This window comes from Nerophis ophidion, linkage group LG04 (genome assembly GCF_033978795.1).
Source record: "Nerophis ophidion isolate RoL-2023_Sa linkage group LG04, RoL_Noph_v1.0, whole genome shotgun sequence".
Lineage (NCBI taxonomy): Eukaryota > Metazoa > Chordata > Actinopteri > Syngnathiformes > Syngnathidae > Nerophis > Nerophis ophidion.
Window position 1 is genome coordinate 55,358,464 of NC_084614.1, and position 23,823 is coordinate 55,382,286.

The following is a 23,823-nucleotide window of genomic DNA, read 5'->3' on the forward strand; positions in this document are numbered from 1 at the left end:
CAGGGACCCTCGGGTTGCGCACGGCCACTCTCCCACTGCGCCACGCCGCCATGTCTACAATACCTCATGTTCACTGATGCACCACAGTACATTAAATACTACCATTGCAAAACACAAGGAGTGCAAGGTCATTTTGTTAAGCGTGTCCTGTATGTTACAGAGTGCTGACAGCATAGATATCATAAGTAACCTAGATCGGAACTAGCTCAAGCGACAGTAAAATTGTTATCCCAGACTTCGCAGCAAACACGCCAGATCGTTTTCAAAATAAGATGCCAAGGCAGTGTGCTAATGTCACCTGTAGAAATAAACAGATTGAGAGCAACGGACTGATCTTCCATGAGTGGGTTTAACATATTTTAACAGGTTGAATTTAATAACTTAAGGGTTTATTTGTCACATTCAGGTTGATTGCCCATACAATGTATCATGGCTGAAATCCAGATTCCAACAGCTTGTAGTTAAAAAAAACGATCTTTATGTTCAGAAATAGACCTACATAGATGAATAATCAGTAAAATAATCCGATAAATTGACATCTTATGTAACATTTTAACTATAGATTAATTCATCATATATAGAAAGTATGTACTCTAGAACTTTAAGTAGAGTTAATTCGTCTGACATCGCAGTTTGTAGTATAATAATTATATGAATCATATTTACTTTTCTTTCCAAAGATTCCTCGACAGTGCATGCAAAATCTTGGCCACCCACAGTTCAGAGATGTCTCTGCTACTGTACAATTTACAGATATAGAGATGCAATGCAGTGCATTATATTCTCCCTGTGACTACGTGGTAGGGCAATGAGGTGGCGACTTGTCCAGAGTGTGCCCGGGCTTCCGCCCGAATGCAGCTGAGATAGGCTCCAGCACCCCCTGCGACCCCAAAAGGGACAAATGGATGGATGGATGGATGTTTCTATTCTTTCCAAAATGTGCATGTAATAGAGATTGTTTGATGTGCCTAATGTCAGGAATGCAATTGGCAAGGGCTACAAATCACCATTTGGGCCACATAGCACAGCGCATTTCACTTTCCTGGAATGTGCCTGTACCTTCCTGGAGAACTCTGGATGGACAGTATATCTACTATACACCACGCTAGGGTTTGATATTATTTCTTTGGTTAGCAATCAGAATATATCATTATGTGTTAAAAATTATATACGGGTAAGTGTTGATGTAAGGTATAATGATAATGTAAAATATTGCCTAAAATAAATTAAACATGGCTGATATACAGCTGCAGCCCATTGTTCAAGGCTGACTGAAGTCTGGGGCAATATGGCGGTGTGGCTCGCCTGCCGTCTGGTCTAAACTACTGACGGTGCCTATCTAGATCCCCTATGACATCTATGGCCGACAGCATCAGAATGACACTTTAACGATCTAAAAAGTGCAAGTAAGATTCAACCATACAGGATGTCGTGCAAATTAAAAACACAATTGGTGTATTGCACTGCATTGAATAAAAGCATAAGTATAATAAACTCAATACTGTAATTAAGGTAGGCCTTAACAAATAATAATATGAAACATACTATTTAATTAATAATGTGTGGAATTAAAAACATAAATACACTATGGGTTTTAATAATAAAATCAACAATGACTGAGTATTCAGGTGACCCAAGACAGCCATGACAGTGACAGTGAGCTGCATGCACAACAAGATGCTGACACTAAAGCAGGTAAATGAAGTCCAGCCATCGTTGATTTTATTATTTTCGCACATGCATGTATTGAAATTGATGTCAGTGTATATATTCAGTCATAAGGTCGTGTATCAAGCAAAGGTTGTGCAAGCATGTTTTCTCTTAAGCTGTGAAAGGAGCCATTGTGCGGTATATTACGCATTCAGTAAGCTCTACTAAACATCCACTAGCATGACATACTATATGAAAATCCTATTAAACCTTCATGACAGTCAAGATGAACCATAAAATAAATAAAAACACCCTGAGCTGTATCAGAAAATCTTCCTTGACAAAGATAGGTTTGGTTGTCAGGAAGGTATTCATTTAACAATATGTTTATTATTGTGGAAATAGGTGGAAACTGTGTATATTTATAATTCATCACACTGCAATTAGTTTTTCAATATAGTGGGCTAAATCACAAAAAAATACATATTATAGATTTCATATCTGTGCCTTTCATCTCTGTCTGACAGTGTAAAGGCACACTTGTTGATAGTCCTCATACAAGTGAACCTAATTTTGAGTCAAGTTTAAGGTTGCAAACACACTGACTCTACCAAACTTTACAGGTGAAGCAATAACAAAAAAAAAACCAACAGTGATGATGACATTTTTTAATGTGAAATAAATGAAACAATCCTACCTGTGCCAGCTTCATCATCATGTGAGCAAAGACATGGAGGAATCCCACAATAGCATCCCACAGCCTGCTGTGAGCCAGAGACTGCTGATTGCCTGTGCAGGGACCCTGGGGGAAGAATGTAATTGCCTTTTTCAAACTATTCATAGGGTATTATCATGATACCTTTCCACGCTGCATTAATGAGCCGTTTATTATGTTAAAAATCTGTGCAAATTTCAGGGGAGTTATGTAATATCTGCAATTGTCTTGTAATGCGTTGCAAAATGAACAAATCTGTGCCGGTCACTTGAAACACTGAAAACATCGCTTGTTTTGGACTTTACCTGAATATATTCAGTAAGACTGTTAAAAATCTGTTTTGCTACAGTCATTGCTTTGGAAAAATTCTTCTTTCCTGGCTCATCGATGATATCTTTGCCAGAGTAATACCAGTAGAAATCACTGATTGATTCCTTCAAAGAGAAAATAAGAGAAGGAGTTGGACTATCTTGATGTGAAACCTGGTGATAAACTATGCTGTATATAAGACACCTGTAGTCTGAGCAGGTAATCGACAGTACAGATGATGATGTTGATGGTTGTTGTGCTTCCTATCTGCGTCCTTAAGTAGTTCTGAAAATCTGCAAGCCACAAGATCGTAGGCATATTAGTAACGTCTCAACGCTACAATACAACTTGACTCTGGAATTAAATACTATCCACACTCACCGTTGTTGTGACCCTCACAGAGTAGCTGCAAGAAGCGGAAGAGGTCGCAAGTGAACTCGTCATCAGCCATGACTTTCTCATCTAAATCCAAGAAAATGTTTTAGCATGGCATGCTGACCATATGGTAACAGCACGTTGAACATGATGTCATAAGATGGTTGAAGGGTTTACTGCGTAAGCATCGTCTAATGGTGTTTCTTTGTCACAGAAACTAATCAACCCAAAACATTGAATTATTATTATTTTTTTAAGTTAGTCAGTGTTAGGCACACAGCCAGCTGAGGAGCAACATTCAGGAGCCTTTAGCATCACATGCAATGCAATGCCTAAGGGTGAGCACTACATGTGGAGTTTTGCTGCGAGAAACTGCATGGTATTTTTTCTTAAAAATGCTTAATTTTTATTTAATTCTCTTGATATAGTAAGTCACTCTAAAAGAATATAATGGTACCTGAATTTTTTGAAGACCGAATCATACAAAAAATAAATTTTTCTCACAAGAAATAAAGCCAATTCTATAATCTGTTTTAGACACAGACAAATAACACACAGAGAACAATTGTAGTTTTAGATGCAGAAATGAAACAGAATACTTGTAAATGACAAAATAAATGGATAAATGAACGATTAACATCACTTTTACGTTAAAGGAGAAATGGGAAAACGCGCCAATAAACTGAGAAGGAGGAGGGGAATGGAGAGCCTCAAGGATCCATCCATCCATTTTCTGCCGCTTATTCCCGTTCGGGGTCGCGGGGGGCGCTGGCGCCTATCTCAGCTACAATCGAGCGGAAGGCGGGGTACACCCTGGACAAGTCGCCACCTCATCGCAGGGCCGAGCCTCAAGGATGTTACTTTCAAATACAGACACTCACAACTTTTTTGGCCCATTGTGGCTTTTTTTTGCAGTTGTAATCAATGAACAAAAAAATCAGAGGGACTCTAAAAATTATTCAGTGCTATTCAACGCCTCATCACATGCAGAACGCAAGGACAGAACAGGAAACACAGTGCTTGATTGATTCTGCTCCCACTGGAAGAAACAAAAACAGACACAGACTTGTTTGTTGTTCTGTATGCATTCAGTGAATAAATAAACCACACCTAATAAAGATGATTTAAGAAGTCTCAAAGAGTGGGATTCTTTGTCTGAGCACTTGATACTGAGGAATGATATGCAGGCAAACTGTCCTACGGCATATAAAAACCGGGGCAAAATTTTGCCGAAAAATTTGATCATAAATCGTATCATACGAAAAAGTGTTGCATAATGTACAAAAACTGAGGTACCATTGTAAATGGAAACTCCACGCATGAACCAATTAGGGTTCCTGAAAGCAACACTCCAATTGCACCAATGGTTTTATTATTGCTATTCACACACAAACTCATAAGTACACTAAGGGCCTGATCTACAAAGATCCAAATACCACGTGTTACACAGCATGCGCAAACTATAAAAAAAACTTGTACTATTAGTGGACGTGTTGCGTGTGATCTACTAAGACTGCGTGTATAACTGATAACTTGCATAGACGGCCTTTTTTAAATGAGGTTTTTGCGCATACTAAGCAGCTTTTACCATGGATACACTCATTTATTGCATATTCATGTTATCATGTTCTGACCTGTGATGTTTTGCTATGTTTTAAACATGCAGCAGACCATTATGTAACACTTATTATCAGCACTTTAGACACGGTCCTGCAGTGCAGGACTTGGTTGTAACACAAGATAATGCATATCGCAACAGGTTTTTTTCGTATAAGAATTTTGCTAATATATCTTCAGTATGAAAAAATTAACGTCATTTAAAAAAAAAGGCCAGCAAACACCAAAATGCTTCACTTGATTTTGTTTTAATCAACCCATTAAGTCATCCAGCAGCTATAAAATTATATTACTGAGTAGACACTATGTATGTACCTACTCAGTGGCCTAGTGGTTAGAGTGTCCGCCCTGAGATCGGTAGGTTGGGAGTCATACCAAAGACTATAAAAAATGGGACCCATTGCCTCCCTGCTTGACACTCGGCAGCAAGGGTTGGAATTGGGGGTTAAATCACCATAAATGATTCCCGGGCATGGTACCGCTGCTGCCCACTGCTCCCCTCAATTCCCAGGGGGTGAACAAGGGGATGGGTCGAAAACAGAGGACAAATTTCACTACACCTAGTGTGTGTGTGTGACAATCATTGGTACTTTAACTTTAATATTTTACTGTTGACAGTCTATATATGTTGACAAGCATACAAAGGACAGAACTGCAGCGTAATTGCCTCCTTTCCCTCTTTTATTTATGCGCAACTGTCAGTCCTTTCTATAGAGGCTAAATAAAGACACAAAAGAGCGTATTGATACAGAACAATTTCAGCCTTGATAAATTTCCCTGCATGTGCTGAATATATTATATTGGCATTTTCCCTTCCCAGTATTGCGGCCGTTCAGATGATGACTATATATTCTGCATAATCATAATCATCTTTTTTTAATGCATTCTAAAGAGTATATAAAGGCAATCATAAATCAGCTAACAATGGATCTTATGGAAGTCATTCTAATCTGCCTATAAAGCACATAAAAAAACATTAAAATACTTCTATTAGAGTTTTTATTCACTGACAATATGACCTTGTCCCTACACACAGGAGCTCTTGTAAAAAGAGCTCAGCAGCGCATGCACTTTTTGCATCAGATGAAAAGAGCACAGCTCCCTCCCCCCGTTCTCACCACATTCTACAGAGGCACTATAGAGAGCCTACTGACCAACAGCATATCTGTCTGGACTGGAGCCTGCAGTGCCTCAGACTGGAAGTCTCTGCAGAGAGTGGTGAGGACGGCGGAAAAGCTCATTAGGACTCCTCTTCCTCCTATCCAGTAGATCGCAAAAAGCCGCTGCCTGACCAGGGCTCCTCCCACCCCCACCAAGGACTGTTTTCACTGCTGGACTCTAGAAAGAGGTTCCGCAGCCTCCGTAGCAGAACATCCAGGTTCTGTAACAGCTCCTTCCCTCAGGCTGTAACACTCTTGAACGCATTAAAATAATCCCCTCAATTTCCCCCCAAAAATGGATTAAATCGCTGGAATATAAAGACAATATAACATACATCCATAAACGTGGATGCATATGTAAGTGCAATATATTCATCTGTACAGTAATCTATTTATTTATATCTGCACCTTATTGCTTTTTTATCCTGCACTAAAATGAGCTAATGCAACAACATTTCGTTTTTATCTGTACTTTAAAGTTCAAATTTGAATGACAATAAAAAGGAAGTCTAAGTGTAGTCTAAGTCTAATATTTACGTATTTTGCTCATTTTGGGCAAACGGTGGCGCATTAATTTTATAAACACATCACAATGTTCACGTTTTCTTTCGACAATATCACTGATTACTACTGGCTGCACACTTCATGAGAGTCAACAAACATAAAAAAACATCACTTACTGTACAATGTCACTGGTATGTGGACTGATGGGATGTTGATATATTCCTGTTTAGACTCATAATCCTTGCTAAGAAAAAAAGTATTTTCGTGTCTTTCTTGCAAATTTCGGATCTAAATTGGATTCCAAATTTCACCAATTTGTTGGATTATGTCCTCATCCTTCTACTATTAAGGTGAGAGGCATTTTTAATGATCTAGAATAAACTTTCACGAGCTCCAAGGTCAGAAAGCAACTTACCAGATGAGGATATAAATATAGCAGCACAAGCTAGCTAGCTCTCTGTAATCACGGCGCCGCTGAAAATATTTTTTGTATGTTAATGCTTATAATAACAAAATCATAATACTTGGTTAATATACCGATCAGGAAATGTAAATGGAGTATTGTTGGCGGTTTTTTGATGATTATTTAGAGGCCTTCATGCGCGGAAAAGAAGACCTCCCATTTACTCCATTGAAAACTGACTTTTATTATTGTGTTTATTTAGAAGTTAGAATGCATTTAAAACATCTGCCTTTTTGTCTCATAGTGATTGTAAACGTTAGAGAGAGAAAAAAAGTGTAATTCCCCTTTAAAAGATGCAACCCGCTTTGCATCAATTTAGTAGATCAGCTTTGTGTGTGCTATCAAGTTTGCACATGTTTTAATACACACAAACCTGTAGTAGATCAGGTCCTAAAACTTTGCCTAAGGCAGAGAAACACTTAACATAGTTTGACATTTGCCTGGTCTGCACAGTATGACTTGGAGAAAGAGGAACAATTAAAAATGTCGAAACGCTATGTAACATGTTCTCACAAGGACTTGGATGGAAAACATTGAACTCGTTTTGGGTAATTATGATAAACAACTGGTCATTGCAGGTAAAGTACCCTAAATAAGTGTGAATAATGAGAACAGGATCAACCATGGAGTTATGTTTCAAATGCAGGTTAAGATGAGCAGGCAAAACCAGGCTCCATTCATTTTTGCTTAGATGGAACAGTAAAGTTAAGAATGTTAACTATGAACATGACTGACATTCATTTTATTGTTAGTTGGGGTGCAATGTCAGGGACAGAATGAGAAAAAAGAAAGAAAGGAGGAGACAGCGATGGACAGAGAGATGATTTACCCCGATCTCCGCTCAACTCTGAGGACCATGAAAGGATGGACGGGGGAGAGATGGCAGTGATCGTGGGGAAGGGAAAGAGGATCAGTGATGTTGACAACAGTAGAGGACTGAGAGATGAGGACGGGGAGATTAACAACATCCCATGGCAAAGTTCACTCAGTGACCATTTCAAATGAAGTCAACTGCAGGGTGAGGACTAGCATGTCATACAAATAGAAACCACCACAAAATCAACAATCTCAAAAATAGTGAATTCATTAACACTTATCAAAGTATTAATGATCTTTAAATTAGAAAATTGATTAGAAATCAAATTAAACTGAATGCCACATATGGAAACCATCCTTTGTGTTTTACACTCACTTAGAATGGATTCAGTTTTAATCAAAAAGTAATAAATAAGTAAAAGTGAATTTGTTGTTTAGGTCTTCAGTGAAATACATGATACAAACATGCAATGAAAATTATGCTGTTACTGGTATTTGATAATATTTCAAGTTAATGCATATTCATATTTAACCTGAGCTTTTGTTGTTGGGGTATTTTGTTTGAAAAAAGGGTCTGATAAAATAAAATGTCAACCTGTGGCGTGTGCTTGTACATCATATACCAATGCCATAGATTGTGGATTGGCAGATGCTGTATCTTTTTTTTTAATTCCACTAAGCATGTTACGTAATCCTAATTCTGAGTTTCATTCAGAATGCAGGAAAGCAATATGAATTATTGTCCTGCTGCGGCTTTTGTTTGTTTTATGTTCTAGCCATTTAAATTCCCAGTATTATAAATAAAGACTATTTAAAGTAGATATTTGATGACCAAATAAAGTCACTGGTCATAAAAGCATTCACCCTTCCGGTCCGATTCCAAAGCTGTATACAGTAGTCTACAGGTGAACCTCAAAAAATGTAATATCATGCAACTTTCATTTCAACTTCTGCTGTGAAACTATGTGAAATAAACTCATTCAAAGTAAAATATGTCAAGCCTTTTTTTCTTATAATTTTGATCATCATGACTTACACTTTTTTTAAAAACCCTGAATGTTCTGAGATTTTTATTTCAAATGTTTTCATAAACTGTTAATTATATCAAAAGAAGGATTGTAATATCTTCAATTGCATGTAACTCTAACTGCTGGAATAAACGAACTGCAATTCTGTTTAAAATGTTGCTTTTGAGAACTAAATTGTGCTTTTGATAATAATTCTTATTTTTTCTTGTAGTGTCATTCAAAACTCAGCAATATCCATCCATCCATTTTCTACCGCTTGTCCCTTTCGGGGTCGCAAGGGATGCTGGAGCCTATCTCAGCTACATTCGGGCGGTTGGTGGGATACACCCTGGACAAGTCGCAACCTCATCACAGGGCCAACACAGATAGACAGACAACATTCACACTCACATTCACACACTAGGGACCATTTAGTCTTGCCAATCAGCCTATCCCCAGGTGCATGTCTTTGGAGGTGGGAGGAAGCCGTAGTACCCAGAGGTAACCCACGCAGTCACTCAGCAATATGTAATTGTATCCATTGGTTGGCTGTCTACATAACTTCATACTACATATTATGTACTAATTCTGTCGTCATCAGAATGATGATTTCTATGCTGTTCACATAAAAAAAAACATTAAAAAAAACAGCATGACAACTTACTAGTGCCTTCTTCTGAGACCATGCCGAGCCCCTCGGCCTTGTTCTGCCTCTCAAAAGCATTTAGATCCAGGACACTGTGAGCATATTGAGCCATTGTTAATTTGAATATTAAAGCAACTAGGTTAATTTACAGGCGTTATTTTATAGTTTCAAACAGACCTGCATGACTGCATCAAGGCTTGGACACTCAAAAAAAACCCAACATCTTTTTTATCCTTCAGGTACTCCAGCATTTTCTATCCAAAAAGCGGAGCAAATGTTTAAAAGAGCAAAGTTAGGGTGACTATAAAAGAAGGCCTCACCCGTTGAACCTCAGTATTTCCACCATTGAGAATGGAGATACCCAGTTTGAGGGTTGTTGACACCATTGGGCCTGTCTCACCTACAAGAACGAAGAAAGTATATTAAAATATCATCATATGAGAAGTGTTGTTGATGCTACATGTAAAAACAAGTTTCACCTTTGCAGGCACTGATCATTTGCAGCACCATCTCTGCAGCTCCACGATTGTGAAGCCTGGACTGCTGGTAAAGCAGTCGCTGTTTTTCCATTTCTTTCTCCTGTGGTCGACAATATGATGAATACGTTGCAGATTTTCAAGCTCAAAATGTAAATGGATAAAAGAGATGTTGTAAGATCCCATTCCATCCATTTATATTCTTGTTCAAAAGCCCATCCATTCTCCTTTCACTCAAGTCTCTAAAACTTTACAATATTAATGCAGCAACTTACCATTTCTTCTCAAATGTTTCATATTTTAGGCTTAATTCACCAATAAACATGTCAAAATGTTGATTCAAGGTATTTGTCTGCACTTTGCACATGTTCTCCCAGTTCACATCGTTAGTGGTGGAATCACAACACTACTTCTTCACGTTTGCTGGCTGGAGCAAGCGTTAGACTACAGGAAGCAGCGGCGGCCCAACATTGCAGTCATGGCACTTGCATCTTTTGTCCCGACAATGTGGACAAGAGTTGCAATCCCTCTGTGTCCGAGATATTTCTTTGGCATTTAAAAAAGGAATGTGCTTGCTACTTTGGATTATTCTAGTATCGGTCAGTACCCATAGAAGCAGTGACAAAGTATGTTGTGAGAGCACAATGTACACCCAAATAGAAGGCCATTTACCGTATGCATAGTATATGACCATTGAATGAATATCTCTGAATCAACTGACATTCCTCTGTTCAGCCACACCACAAATCAACATGTAACTTCCCACACTTAAACATCAACCTCCCGCACCACAACCAACCCAAACCTCCCACCACCCATGTATGCCTACAACCGAGCTTTTCCCGTTATGTGTCGTGCTGTAGCCTTCATCGTGTATCTGATTCCACTTCTGTATGCTGCGTATCTTAAATATGTGCATAAATGTGTAGCTCTTTACAGGCTTCTGCGCTGTAGTCTGTCAGTAGGCTATGTGAGTGGGGAAAAGGGGAGACACTGATCAGCAGCATTCGGTTAATAAAGATGGAGGTAACGAAGTTGACAGGAATTACATGGAGCCATGGAGCGAGAGAGAGATAGGAGAACAGGATAGCAATGACATTGAGTTAGTGTTTAAGCACAATCATTTGAAGCAAAGGTGTCAAACTCAAGGCAGCTGCGCCAGGGCTGGCCCGCCACATCATTTACGTGGCCTGCAAAGGCTGAAAACAATAAAGTACTTTATGGCCAAATTTATTTTTCTTTCAATTTTGACAGAAAAATGAACGCATGCAATTGCATATGTTCTACACTTTAATATTACAATGCAACGAAATGCATGATAATGTGGGTTATTATTGACATACAATTTCAGAGCAAGTTATTTAACGATCTGCTTTAAATATATTATAATTAAAGCTGTCAAAAATAATAATGTATTTAACGTAATTAATCATGTATACACGCATATTTATTAATCCCGCCATTTATTTTAACTGTACAATCTCCTTTACCTCAACTGCGGAATGGGTTGTTATAAGGTCAGTCAATGCATACGTCAGTGCAAAGATGAGTGAAGAGACTCAAACTGGTGTGCTATGTGACACATTTCACTTCAAAATACACCCGGACAGTGCTTTAGCTAAAACCGTTAGCAAGGTTTAAGTACCGGTATTTAAATGACGTGCATTCAAGTAAAACATCTAAATAATATTCCTGTATGATTTTCTAAAAAATTGCATTTGTGTCCAAAAATTAAGAGTCTTTTTTAAGTTATTTTAGATTACCAGTACACTTACGCAAGCATGGCATAGCCATGTGATTAATCACAATTAATCAAAATTCAAGTGTGATTAATCTGAATTAAAAAACATATATAATTTGACTGCACTAATAATAAGCAAAATAATTTGATGAAAAGTGTGTAATGAAGGTATTATATGTTTATATACATGAAATATCACTGTTACAAGCGGCCCTTTTTTTGCGACGGCCCTCAAAAAAAGCCAGTTTGACACCCCTGATTTAAAGTGATAACATTTTCCCTGCGCATGTCTATTCTATTACATTTATTGACATATGTCCTTTTATATATGATATAGGTTAAATTGTTCATCTCTAGATGCTGCAGAGAAATGCAAGAGAATAAAGTGAGAATTGAAAGAGGCCATTTTAGTTCACAGTGCTGATGATGTAACTTTAGATTTTTTAAATTATTAGTATGATTATATTGGTGCAACTTCTACATTATTTTTGGGACATCTAATTAGACCCAATCCAGATAAAAGTGGTGTTCAACTGCAAGTACTTAGACTTTTTTTTCATGTTTTTTGGCATTTATTATCAAATTTAAAAACTATGGTGCTAATCATTGTACATATAAAATACTGCTATTAACACCGAACAAACATCAGGATTGGGGCGTATGTAGTCCTGATAAAGCAACTCAAAATGAATGAAGCACAACTCAACAGGGACAGACAAAGATGTGTAGCAGAGACAGAGAGCGTGACGAGGACAGTGAAATAATGTCGTAATGATGAGGCCACTCAATGCGTCGAGAGCTACCGCTCCGCTGTGTTCCTGGTCCCCAGCCCCTCGCCGCCCATTACCAGTTCCGACTGTCGCACCTCAAACGACATCTCATCCTCAGCATCTTCCAACATTTCCTCTTCCCCTTCTTCTTCTTCATCAACATGGCAACTCTATAATACCCAGGAGAAAGGTAAATATATGTCAATCTAATCTTGTGCTATTACCACCTCAACTCACAGTGAAACTCACCTTTGCCATAATGTCTGCATATGCCATATAAAGATGATCTGTATCAAGTTTACTAAAATTAGAAGACAACAGAAAAAATTAATGCCCTATTGAAATATGCTTTGATATATTTTTACCACCGCTGCTAAGACCTTTTTTCTGTGAGAGCAGTGCGACTGAAATGCAGAATAAGCTGGTGGAGTGGATCCGGTTTTATTTCTTTCTCCTCCTCTTCGTCTCCTTCTTCTTGCTCCATTGCTTTCTGCAACACACGAGGAAGAGCACAGCATATTAAACATAAAAAAACAAAACGAAAAAAACAAAAAAGTATTGTGACAATTTGTTGACACTCACAGACAAGTCATCTATCATTCTGTCTTCAAATGAGTAACCCTCGGAGTGAAGCCAATTGCGCTTGTATCCTTCAAGGAACATGTTGGAAGCTCTGTGCCTGCAATGACAAAAAATACATTTATTTTGTGAGGTCTGACGTTTGCATATCATAGCTACATACAGCTACCTGACTTGCTATTTGAAGCAAAAAATATGTGCAGAGTAAACCTGTTCAATACACTTATTAAAAACATAATTTTGTTCATAGCATGAGATGTGAGTGTATGGAGGAGTACATTATGGGCCTTATTATTGTTCAAGAGCTCAAGATGGCGCCAGTATGTGCTTTGGCCTGCCGTCTCTCGCTGACAGCTCTGTTCGTTTTTGTGTTGTTTGCGTCTATTTTCGTCTCCGTCAGCTCACTGCTTGTGTACGACCGCCAAACACTGTTGGATCTTTGCCCCTGTCCCACTGATATGATTGACTTCGACGTCGATTTTTCTACGTCCCAGTCAGCTTTTTCACCTGGCCGGATTCCTGCCTTCCTTTCCCGCTTCCTGGCTCCTCTCCCCCGGCAGAAGCGTCTCCGGCGCCACTGTAAACATGGCGGCCAGCTGGTGAAAGTTAGGGCACTCCTGGCCTGGCTTCCCGTGGCTTCCCGAAGGAGGAATAATGCGGTATCCGGTCTCGTCCTGCACCCACGCTCGTGGATCCCATTGGTTCCTGGCTTGTTCCTATCGTTGGTTTGGAGGATAAGGCTTGCCGCCGTCGCTCCTGCTGTCCCCGGCCCCGGAGGCGCGGGGTGGATTCCCGCCACCTGCGGGCTGTGTGTCGGGCCCCACCTGGATTAGCTGCGCCCTTTGACGTGCTGGCCCCCGCCAGGTTCGGTCTTGTGAACGCAAGATCTTTGACAAACAAAACGTTTATCCTGAAGGATTTCTTCACTTCCCGCGGACTTGACTTCCTCTGTGTGATGGAAACATGAGTGAGAGCCTGTGAGTCCGCCCCTCTTAATGAACTTCTGCCTCCTGAGTGTTCCTACTTTAGTTCTCCGCGGTCGTCCGGTCGAAAAGGAGGAGGAGTAGCAGTCGTTTTTAAAAATGACTTTAAATGCCATCAGATCCGCCTGCAATCCTCCTTTTCAAGCTTCGAACTGTGCATGTTTGAACTGGGTCTTTCTGATATCGTCCTGTGTGCCGTCGTCTATCGACCACCCAAGTACCACAAATACTTTATAACTGACTTTTCTGAATTTCTGGCTGAAATCCTGCCCAAATATGATCGTGTCCTTATTGTGGGTGATTTTAATATCCACACCTGCTGTCCAGACGAGTCGCTTTCCAGGAGCTTCCTGACTCATTTAACTGTGTACAGTCTGTGTGTGGTTCCACACATGAACGCGGGCATACACTCGATTTAGTTCTCTCGTATGGTTTGTGTGTTTTTAAATTGGACATTTGCGACGCTGTCTTCTCTGATCATATGCCGATCTTCTTTGATATTCTCACTCAGTGTCCGGTTAAATTGTGCGCTGCGCCTCAATGCTCACGCATGTTTAATTCTTTGTCTTCTGCTCTGTTCTCCTCAATTTTTTGGACTCTTTGTGATGATGATTCTGCAGCCTCTGTATGTCTGAATACTGAAGAGTTGGTTTCTGGGTTCAACTCTATTTGCTTGCAAATACTGGACATGATCGCTCCTTTCAAGTACCGCCGCTCTAAGCCACGCCTCAGCCCTGGTTGAATGACGTCACTCGTGCTGCCAGGCGTAAGTGTCGGATAGCAGAGAGAAAATGGAAAAAAGACAGGCTGCATGTGTCCTTTGCCATTTTTAAAGAAAGACTGCTTTCCTTTCAGATGACTGTAAAAGCAGAGATGAATATATATCCATCCATCCATCCATTTCCTACAGCTTATTCCCTTTTGGGGTCGCGGGGGGCGCTGGCGCCATCTCAGCTACAATCAGGCGGAAGGCGGGGTACACCCTGGACAAGTCGCCACCTCATCACAGGGCCAACACAGATAGACAGACAACATTCACACACTAGGGCCAATTTAGTGTTGCCAATCAACCGATCCCCAGGTGCATGTCTTTGGAAGTGGGAGGAAGCCGGAGTACCCGGAGGGAACCCAAGCATTCACGGGGAGAACATGCAAACTCCACACAGAAAGATCCCGAGCCTGGGATTGAACTCAGGACTGCAGGAACTTCGTATTGTGAGGCAGACGCACTAACCCCTCTTCCACCGTGAAGCCCTGAATATATATCTTTCTCAGATTATATCTTCTAACTGTAACAACCCCAGAGTTATGTTCAAAACAACACTATCATTGATGCTCCCAAATCTGTTGGTTTTGATGCTTCTTTTGAATTCTGTGAAAATTGTCTCCATTTTTTCACTGACAAAATTGTGTCAACTAGAGCCAGTTTATCCCAGCCTTCATACGACCCTTCTGTTCCTCTGCATTTCTCTTCTGTTTTCCATCAGTTTTAGCCGGTGTACTTTTCTTTTTTAAATGACACAGTTAGTCATATGAAGCCCTCTGGTTCTCCTGCAGATGCCCTCCCACCTTGCCTGTTTAAGGAGGTACTTACTACTATTGGATCAAGTGTCCTTAACATTATCAATAGTAGCCTCTCTTCTGGAATAGTTCCAGTAGAGTTTAAACATGCAGTGGTACGACCTCTACTTAAAAAAACGAGCCTCGACCCCTCTCTCCTCTCTAACCTTAGACCTATCTCTAATCTTCCATACATTTCCAAAATATTAGAGATCTTTGTCTACAGTCAGTTGTTGCCCTTCTTTGAGGATAATGGTATCAGTTAGCTGTTCCTGTCCGGTTTTAAAGCCCTCCACAGCACAGAGTCAGCGCTTCTAAAAGTTTTTAACGATATCCTCCTGTCAACTGATTCTGGTAAATATGTTGTCCTGGTGCTTTTAGATCTGTCTGCTGCATTTGACACCGTCGACCATACCACCTTAATCACTCGTCTTGAGAACTGTGTGGGTATTAAGGGTGCTGCCCTCAACTGGTTCTGTTCGTACCTAACGGACAGGAGTTTCTGTGTAAAAATAGACAGTTTTATGTCTTCCACAGCTTCTTTACCACATTGGGTCCCCCAGGGCTCTATTCTTGCCCAAATCTTATTTGCGCTTCACCTTCTCCCCCTTGGTTCTATTTTTAGGAAGTATGGTATTGAATTTCATTTTTATTCCGATGATTGTCAGATTTATTTTCCCATGGCACAAAATAACACGGTTCAACGTCTCATTGAATGCCTGCACGACATCAAAGCCTGGCTTTCAGCTAACTTCCTGAGTCTAAATGAAGACAAAACAGAAGTTATGTTTTTCGGTCCAAGTCGCTCTCCCTCCCCCAACGTTGACCTCGGCATTCTGACTCCGTAACTCAGCGACTGTGTCACAAACCTGGGGTAAAGTTCGACTCAGATTTTAAATTCGAAAAACAAATCAGCAGCGTCGTTCAAAAAAGCTTTTATCAATTACGGCAAATAGCGAAAATGAAACCGCTTCTATCAGGACATGATCTCGAGAAATGAATCCACGCCTTTATCTCGAATCGTTTAGACTACTGCATTACCCTGTATGTAGGCATTAGCCAGGCCTCCCTCGCCCGCCTGCAGCTCGTGCAAAACTCTGCTGCTCGTCTGCTAACAAAGACCCGCAGACGTGAGCACATCACCCTTATATTAGCGTCCCTTCACTGGCTCCCTGTGCGTTACCGGATCAATTTTAAACTCCTTCTATTTGTTTTTAAATGTTTAAACAACCTCGCGGCAACATATCTCTCCGACCTCCTTCAGCCTTACTGCCCCACCCGATCCCTAAGATCAGCCGATCAGCTGCTACTGACGGTCCCTGACACAAGGCTGAAACTTAGAGGTGACAGAGCTTTCGCCGCTGCTACTCCCAAGCTCTGGAACGACCTACCTCTGAGTGTTAGACAAGCCTCCTCTCTTCCTGTTTTTAAATCTCTCTTAAAAACATACTTTTATTCCATGGCTTTTAACACTGAGTGATATCCATCCTGCAATGGCGCCCCATTATACACCTGCTGTGAATCTGTTTCTATGTTTTTATGTTTTATTTATTTTATTTATTTATTTTTTATCATGTTCTGTTTGTGTTGTGTTGTGTCTCCTCGGTTCTCGTTTTTAACCTGCCCATTGTACAGCACTTTGGCTACCCCTGTGGTAAATGTTAAATGTACTATATGAATAAAGTTGATTTGATTTGATTTGATACTAAACGTTTGCGTATACTAAAACACGTAGAAACTTGATAGCACACTTTGGATGGTCAGAAATAAAAACTATTCATGCAAACACATCATCCATTCAGCTACTTCATTCTATAATTTCATAGTTGTTAGAGGACTTAAAGGGGTGATTAAAACAAATTCAATTAATGCGTTTTGTTGTCCTTTAGTATTTTTTAATGACTCCATTTTTTTTTCCATTTACAATACATATTATTATTATTATATATCTTGCATGAAAAATACTTCTTGAAGTTTCCCTTTTTGTGTATTGTGCGGACTAAGTGCAGCCTCAGCTCTCATGCACCTTCAGTTTCAATATAGATGCACTACTGCTGCAAAAATGCCCATAAAAAATAGTACATGTCTCCCACATGTTTGAAAACATAGCAAAACGGCACAGGTAAAAGCGTAACATGAATGTGCAATAAATGAGAGTTTCTCCATATAGTACATTTAAATAGGGCAGTCTGCATCAATTGTCAATTGCACACGCAGTGATAGTAAATTGCATGCACCGACTAATAGTACACATTATTTTATAGATTGCACACACATTGTTCGCCGCGTGGTGTTAGGATCTTATTAAATCAGGCCCCATGTATTTTGGTGTTGGAGCAGTGTTATATAATTGACATTGGAAATTGGAAGAGCTGTGTTAAATGTTACATGTGATTTAGCCGAACGAGAGGCAAAAATAAATACAACTGTAGTTAGTGTAATTTTAAACCAAGGCTAAATAAGCATAAGGTGTTGTTAAATCCTTACCTTTCTTAAAATTCTCAGACTATGAGAATTAATTAAGGTTACTGTCACACTCTGTGACACTGGTCTTTGCACTCTTTATTTTGGTTCCCTTCATTTACTTTTGTTTAACCCTAGAAACTGTGCTGGACAGGCCTACTGGAGCTGCAGCAGGTGATTCTCATCAGCATTCCTTTTTAATCACATCTCCTGCTGCAGTTGTGTTGTGGATTTATTGTTTGTCTGTTGTGGTTCACAGCCACATGCACTCCCGTTCCCTTTTGCTTTTTCCAGCGCTTCCCTGCAGTTCCATTAGCCTATTCGGCCTTTTTTCGCAGTGCAAGTTTGTTTCCTCTTTAGTTTCACTTGCACCGTATTTTTTTGTTACATATCTGAACTTTGTGAAAAATACACTTTACCAGTCCACTCTGGCCTTTGCTCTGCATTTTGGGATCCGATCTCATTCCTGCCTAAACCCCAATCTGACAGTTACACTGGAATCACATTTACACAATTCAACATGTCCAAAAAGGAGTAGGAAGAAGTATTTAACCCGATCCGTTTTATTATTTACCAATAAATGTGTTGTAACCAATAAATGTGTTGACTGATGTGATATGTAGAATAAATAAATAATATTTATACAGTGTTTTTTCACAGTTGTCTCAAAGCACTTTACATCGGGAAATGCATACATTCAACTTAAGTGGTGGTAAGCTATCTTTATACATATTTATATATTTGTGCTGCTGGCAGTAGGAGCAAGGTGGCTGAACTGTCTTGCCCAAGGACACAGGCAGCGACTAGGATGGCAGATGCTGAAATTGAAATAGGAACAAGTTTCTGGACGCCCGCTTTACCCGCTGAGAAGAAGGGGTTCCTGCCCCACTTCAGACATAAAATTTGTATATGTGAATGTCAGGATGCAACATGTAAATATGCATGTTCAAAATAAAACAACAATTACTTTGATCCAAATATTGTACTTCATGTTTTCAGTGGGGCTGTCAAATGATATATATTTTTAAATCACATTAATCACATTTGGAATTTGGATTAATCATGATTAAGCAAAGGTGACAACTCACTTGTGTAATTGAAAATAGTTTAAGAAAATACCCTAATACCTGTACACAAATGCTATTCTATTGTCAGAATGGCATTCAGGAATGTTTAAAAACGTTTGACTTGAATGCATGTCATTTATTTACACAAAACTTGTCAACATTTTTACCTAAAGTTAATTCCGGCTGTATTTAGGAGTGAAATCTGCCAGTGAGCACACCAGTTGTATGCATTGATCTGATCACTGACTGTGTAGCAGTTAAGATAAAAGGGCTTGTATGGTCAAAATAAATTACATGATTATTCTGTACATGATTATTGCGGAATTTTTTTGTGAATAATCACATGAGTTAACTTGTTAATTTTGACAGCTATAGTATTCGAGTTATTAGTACAGTAGGTTAGGGCAAGTGAGAATAGTGATTACCTTGGGATGTTGTACAGTGGTGTCATTCTGAAGCAAGCAACAACAGCCCTGCGTCTCTGCTTGGACAACAATTTATGCCACACCATCTTCTTGGATTTAAATGGATGCTCAGTCTGTAAACGAATAAAAGCCGTGAAAATAACATGTGACAACTTGCTAAAATCAGTTTGGATGTGAGTAAGGAATGGCTGCGCACCACTTCAAGATGATAGAGGACGGCGGAGACCTCCTGCACTCTCTTGACCACTTTTTCTGGCAAATCAGCATCCTCAGCCTTTCCCGCCATTTCTTTGTAGAGGGCCATCTGCCAGCGCATGGATGGGTTGTCCACCTGTCCACAGCACAAGGAGACAGAAGTTTGGGAACCCTGATTGATCCCGACTCCACACTCTTACAATGCGCATCATGGAAATAGACCTTTCCCTGCAGGTGAAGATTGTTCTGCAGGAACTCTCTCACTTCCTCATCAGTGTCCCTCTGAAGGGTAAATAACAATTAATTGTTGATTGTATACATTGCTGTAAGTGAATTTACCAATGAGTATCGGATCTTGGCCAGGTTGATGAGCTCCTGGTCGGCAGGAGAGCACATGTTGAGGCCTATGGGGAGCATCTTCTTCAAAGCGGCCACAATGAGAGAAGTCTGCACCGAGTAGCGATCCCCCCTTTTCTTCTTTTTGGTACGCTCTGCATCCGAGCCCCCACCCTGACAAAAAGTATAGGCAAGTATTCACAGTATCTCATAACGTTTTAGAGATGAGACTACTGGGTACCAAACACGTCAGAGTCAATAAAAGCTCTCCATTACTAGGTGATTGTTTCTTTTGCTGAATGATATTCAAAGCACTGAAGACAGTTTATTATAAAATAACGTTACCCTACAAATAGCCAGACAAACCCAGGAAGAGATTAAATGTTGTATTGTCAAAATGGAGCTGACTAAATATGACTACACAAAACAAAAAACACATTTCTCTGAGCTCAGTGTGGTAAGTACAGGGTGTGATAAAAGTGTGGGGGCAAAGTGAGGGTATAGCTGGCTTTGTGAAAGTGGAGCTGAACAACAGTGAGAATTAAATGAATTTCGAGCTGTAGAAATGGTTTGACAAAGCATGCGATGAAAGTATTAGTAAATAACACATTCAGCAAATTGTGAGCAGAATGACAATGATTAAGCATTCCCTGCATGGCAATTGCTGTTGAAATTGGAAGAAGTTGAAGGTGACGATATGGTAACACAATTAATTTGGTTACTTTGTAAGTAGTTGCTGGCTGTTAATAAAACACAGCTTGTCCCTGTGCTTGCCTCCTGCACTCCTTTCCTGTTTCTGTTTTAAGGCCTTTTGAATAATGCTTTTTCTGGGATCTCAATGTATGTACAAATGCATGTAAGATTATAAAAAGCACAATTTAATTTGGGTTACACTATCTACAATTGTTAGGGAACTTCTCATTATAGAATATATACTTACAAGTTCAAACTATCTTACGGACCATATTAATAAGGAACATATATAGTAAAACTAATTTGTCAAAAGTCCATTGTAAGAATGTGATTGCACATGTAACCTTAGTTTTGCCCTATTAAAATGAAGATGGGCATTTACTTTATTTTCAATGTGGTGGTTGGGTCGTGCAATCATATAGGACTGATTCACTTCAATACCCACACATCTTTTGAACAATGTAATTTATTTATTTCTGTCTTACAATCCATTATTAAAGAGGACCTATTGTGAATTTCTTCTTTTGTGAGTTCTCAATGTTCTCACATTGTTGAATGTTCGTGTTATACAATTCCAAAGCGTCACATCATAGGGTTCATGCATTTTGGCGTGAGCCAGTTTCAAGATATATATATATACAGTACATTTTCAAAAACACTTTTGGAGAGGATGGGCCATGGTTTTATTTGCAAACCAGGAAAGCCTCCAGAATCGAACATCTTGCAGACAGACTCAAAAAACGGGTCATAAAAGTGACTGTAGAGGAAATTTTACGCAAAGCATATCCAACACGTATTATGTGGACATCAATTAGTAATTTTAAATGTAGATTAAAAACATAATAGGTCCCCTTTAATGTTGTGGGGGCAGATATTTATGACACAGCTTTGTACTAGTTTACCTAATGATGAGAAAGTTCAATCTTTTATACACTTTATCATTTGCCTAATATTGTCATCTTCAAACAATAAAAATGTGCCTTGGATACAGTATATTATACTGTACTGTAAGTGCATCAGCTATGTCTTGACTTTAGTTTCTGATGCAAGTGTGTTATGGAAGAATAGTTTCAAGGAAAAAAAGCTGTAAAGGGATTTAGACATTAAGTGTGAAATAATGTATTGGTTAAACCCATGAACACTTGGAGCACATTCTAACATGGCAGCCCTAAAGCTGTCTCAATGGGGAAAGGCCTCAGTCATGTTAAGCCTCAAGTGTGTTAGTGGGTTCGCATACTGGAAGGAGTTGATGGGAAACTAAACCATGAGGCCTCATGGCATTTCCAGGGAGGAGAGAAGAAAGAGCACAGAGAAGGCTAACATCCCCGTCAAAAGCTGCATTACACTAGCTACAAGTCAACCCACCCACTAGAAAAGGAAACAAGAGACATTCTAGAAGACTCCAACTTAACTATGGTCAACAGAGAGCAAACTGACAGCATGATGGCACTGTGCTATCACTGCCACTGTGGGCTTGGTGCAAAGTCCAGTGCCATGAGCCCAACTCTACAGCTCAGTACTTTCATCAAACGTCTCCAGACTTCCCCCCTCACACACTGGCAGGACCGAGCAAGGACTGCCCTGATGTCCGGTGATCCTCTAAGAAAATAGTGTGCATGTTTTTCTATCATACAGCCATAGTTTATCAGTTTACAGGATATACATGCTGTAAACAGAACTAAACCTTAGCTGTTTTGTCAAGGATTTGCACAGTCTATTAATACAAATAAGTTCGTATTTATAGCAATGACAATATCTCAACTGACAAAGTGGACACAGCTGCCTGTGCTGGAAAAGTTTCATGACTTAAGGCGTGTCAGGCCATGCCTGTTGGTATGCAATGTGCGTGTTACTCTATATTGTCCGTGCATCTAAGTCTACAATATTAACAGATGTATTGGGACATGAGGCCATTACAACTACATGGAGGAAAATTTCTGTTCCACTCTTCAAGAAAGACTCCACAATATTTTGGAGCATATTGTGAGATTTTTTTTTTGTCAATTCATCCAAACTAATCCAAGCATGCCTTTAAGGACATAATGGCTGTAACAAATGCAACTAATCAGGGTAAAATCCATACAGGGACTGATGAATTACTGGTAATAAGAAGTGTGTCTCAACACTGTCTGTCCATATATTGCAAGTATTCAGTATATATTTGTGTGTATGCATTAGGACATGTTGAGGATCAGATCTGCCAGTGTGCTGGGGAGGTTGATGAAAAGCTCCCCCAAAGTGAGGTGCCATGCGATCAGCACAGCGGTCGTGCAAGAACAAGGTCTAACCTCTGAGTCCCCGCCCTGGAATACCCAGCCGCAAACCAACAGATGAGGACAAAAAGGGAAGGTCAAAGAGAGAATATTGTTAACATATCTGCTTCCGCTTGTAAATTGTTCCATCAAACGTTCAGAAAAAAACAGCAGTAGGGGATATTCACAAACTAAAGCAATAACAATGAAAGATAATAATAATAATGATGCAACCTGCGATATAATATATAGACACATTTAAAAATCTGTACAATTATCTGGTCAGGATTTATAGTAAAGTATGTACAACTGGACTAATATGCTGTTCAAATATTGCAGCGGAAAATACATATACATATTTGTTCAAATCTGTACGAGAAATAATGGATAAACATTGTAGCAGCCTCACCGACCATGTCCAACTACTCACCTTGCTCATTTTACTCTTGCTGTCAGCAGTGAGGAATGACATGTTATTGATCTCATTCATCACCACAAAGTTCTGCTCCTCTCGCTTGAAGTTCTGCAGTGGCGTCAGAGAGCACAAGCATACTGAACGTACAGTCACACATCCACATAAGTAGTTACTACTGTTAATGTATCAAACAACCCAATTAACCGCAAGTTATTGAATTAAAACATTTGTTCTGCTGCTACTGTGTTGTGCGGGATACTTGTTGATAAATGTCCATGTAGTCAACTGCTTTCAATAAATACTTTTCCTCTTTGCAGGTCAAGCACATAAACACCCAGACCATACAGTAAGTAAAGCATTTATGGCATATTATTTAACGCAAATTTTTTGCACTCACGTGAGATTTAGACCAGAATATGAAGACCTCTCCAACCATGCGGAACAGCTCCTCAGCATCGGGGTCTGGGCAAGTCAGCCATCTCGCCCTGTGACACGTTAAATTACTTCAATTGGTCATAAAGTCATACATTTTCCTTAATTTCTTTAGTGAATGATGCATACATTCTAACGACAGGGTCCAGCTTGTGCAAGACTTGTACAGCTCTT

General features: G+C 39.6%; 1 protein-coding gene across 7 annotated transcripts in view; it reads right to left on the reverse strand.

Moving 5' to 3' along the window:
• LOC133551594 (ryanodine receptor 1-like) overlaps positions 1 to 23,823 on the reverse strand; it is a 70,730-nt gene that overhangs the window by 12,536 nt on the left and 34,371 nt on the right. Inside the window, exons 71-90 of one of the 7 annotated variants that reach the window (XM_061898471.1) lie at positions 23,615 to 23,702; positions 23,233 to 23,325; positions 22,839 to 22,853; positions 19,861 to 20,031; positions 19,744 to 19,803; positions 19,523 to 19,657; positions 19,327 to 19,439; positions 12,832 to 12,928; positions 12,630 to 12,739; positions 12,499 to 12,550; positions 12,345 to 12,419; positions 9,742 to 9,841; positions 9,583 to 9,662; positions 9,440 to 9,516; positions 9,281 to 9,354; positions 7,623 to 7,640; positions 3,056 to 3,136; positions 2,879 to 2,967; positions 2,671 to 2,799; positions 2,348 to 2,452 (exon numbers count right to left, since the gene is read on the reverse strand). In XM_061898471.1, the coding sequence (XP_061754455.1) occupies positions 2,348 to 2,452; positions 2,671 to 2,799; positions 2,879 to 2,967; positions 3,056 to 3,136; positions 7,623 to 7,640; positions 9,281 to 9,354; positions 9,440 to 9,516; positions 9,583 to 9,662; positions 9,742 to 9,841; positions 12,345 to 12,419; positions 12,499 to 12,550; positions 12,630 to 12,739; positions 12,832 to 12,928; positions 19,327 to 19,439; positions 19,523 to 19,657; positions 19,744 to 19,803; positions 19,861 to 20,031; positions 22,839 to 22,853; positions 23,233 to 23,325; positions 23,615 to 23,702 (1,762 nt within the window). Of the gene's footprint in view, positions 1 to 2,347; positions 2,453 to 2,670; positions 2,800 to 2,878; positions 2,968 to 3,055; positions 3,137 to 7,622; positions 7,641 to 9,280; positions 9,355 to 9,439; positions 9,517 to 9,582; positions 9,663 to 9,741; positions 9,842 to 12,326; positions 12,420 to 12,498; positions 12,551 to 12,629; positions 12,740 to 12,831; positions 12,929 to 19,326; positions 19,440 to 19,522; positions 19,658 to 19,743; positions 19,804 to 19,860; positions 20,032 to 22,838; positions 22,854 to 23,232; positions 23,326 to 23,614; positions 23,703 to 23,823 lie in introns of all 7 variants that reach the window. The other 6 variants (XM_061898468.1, XM_061898472.1, XM_061898469.1 and 3 more) reach the window with 6 other exon arrangements.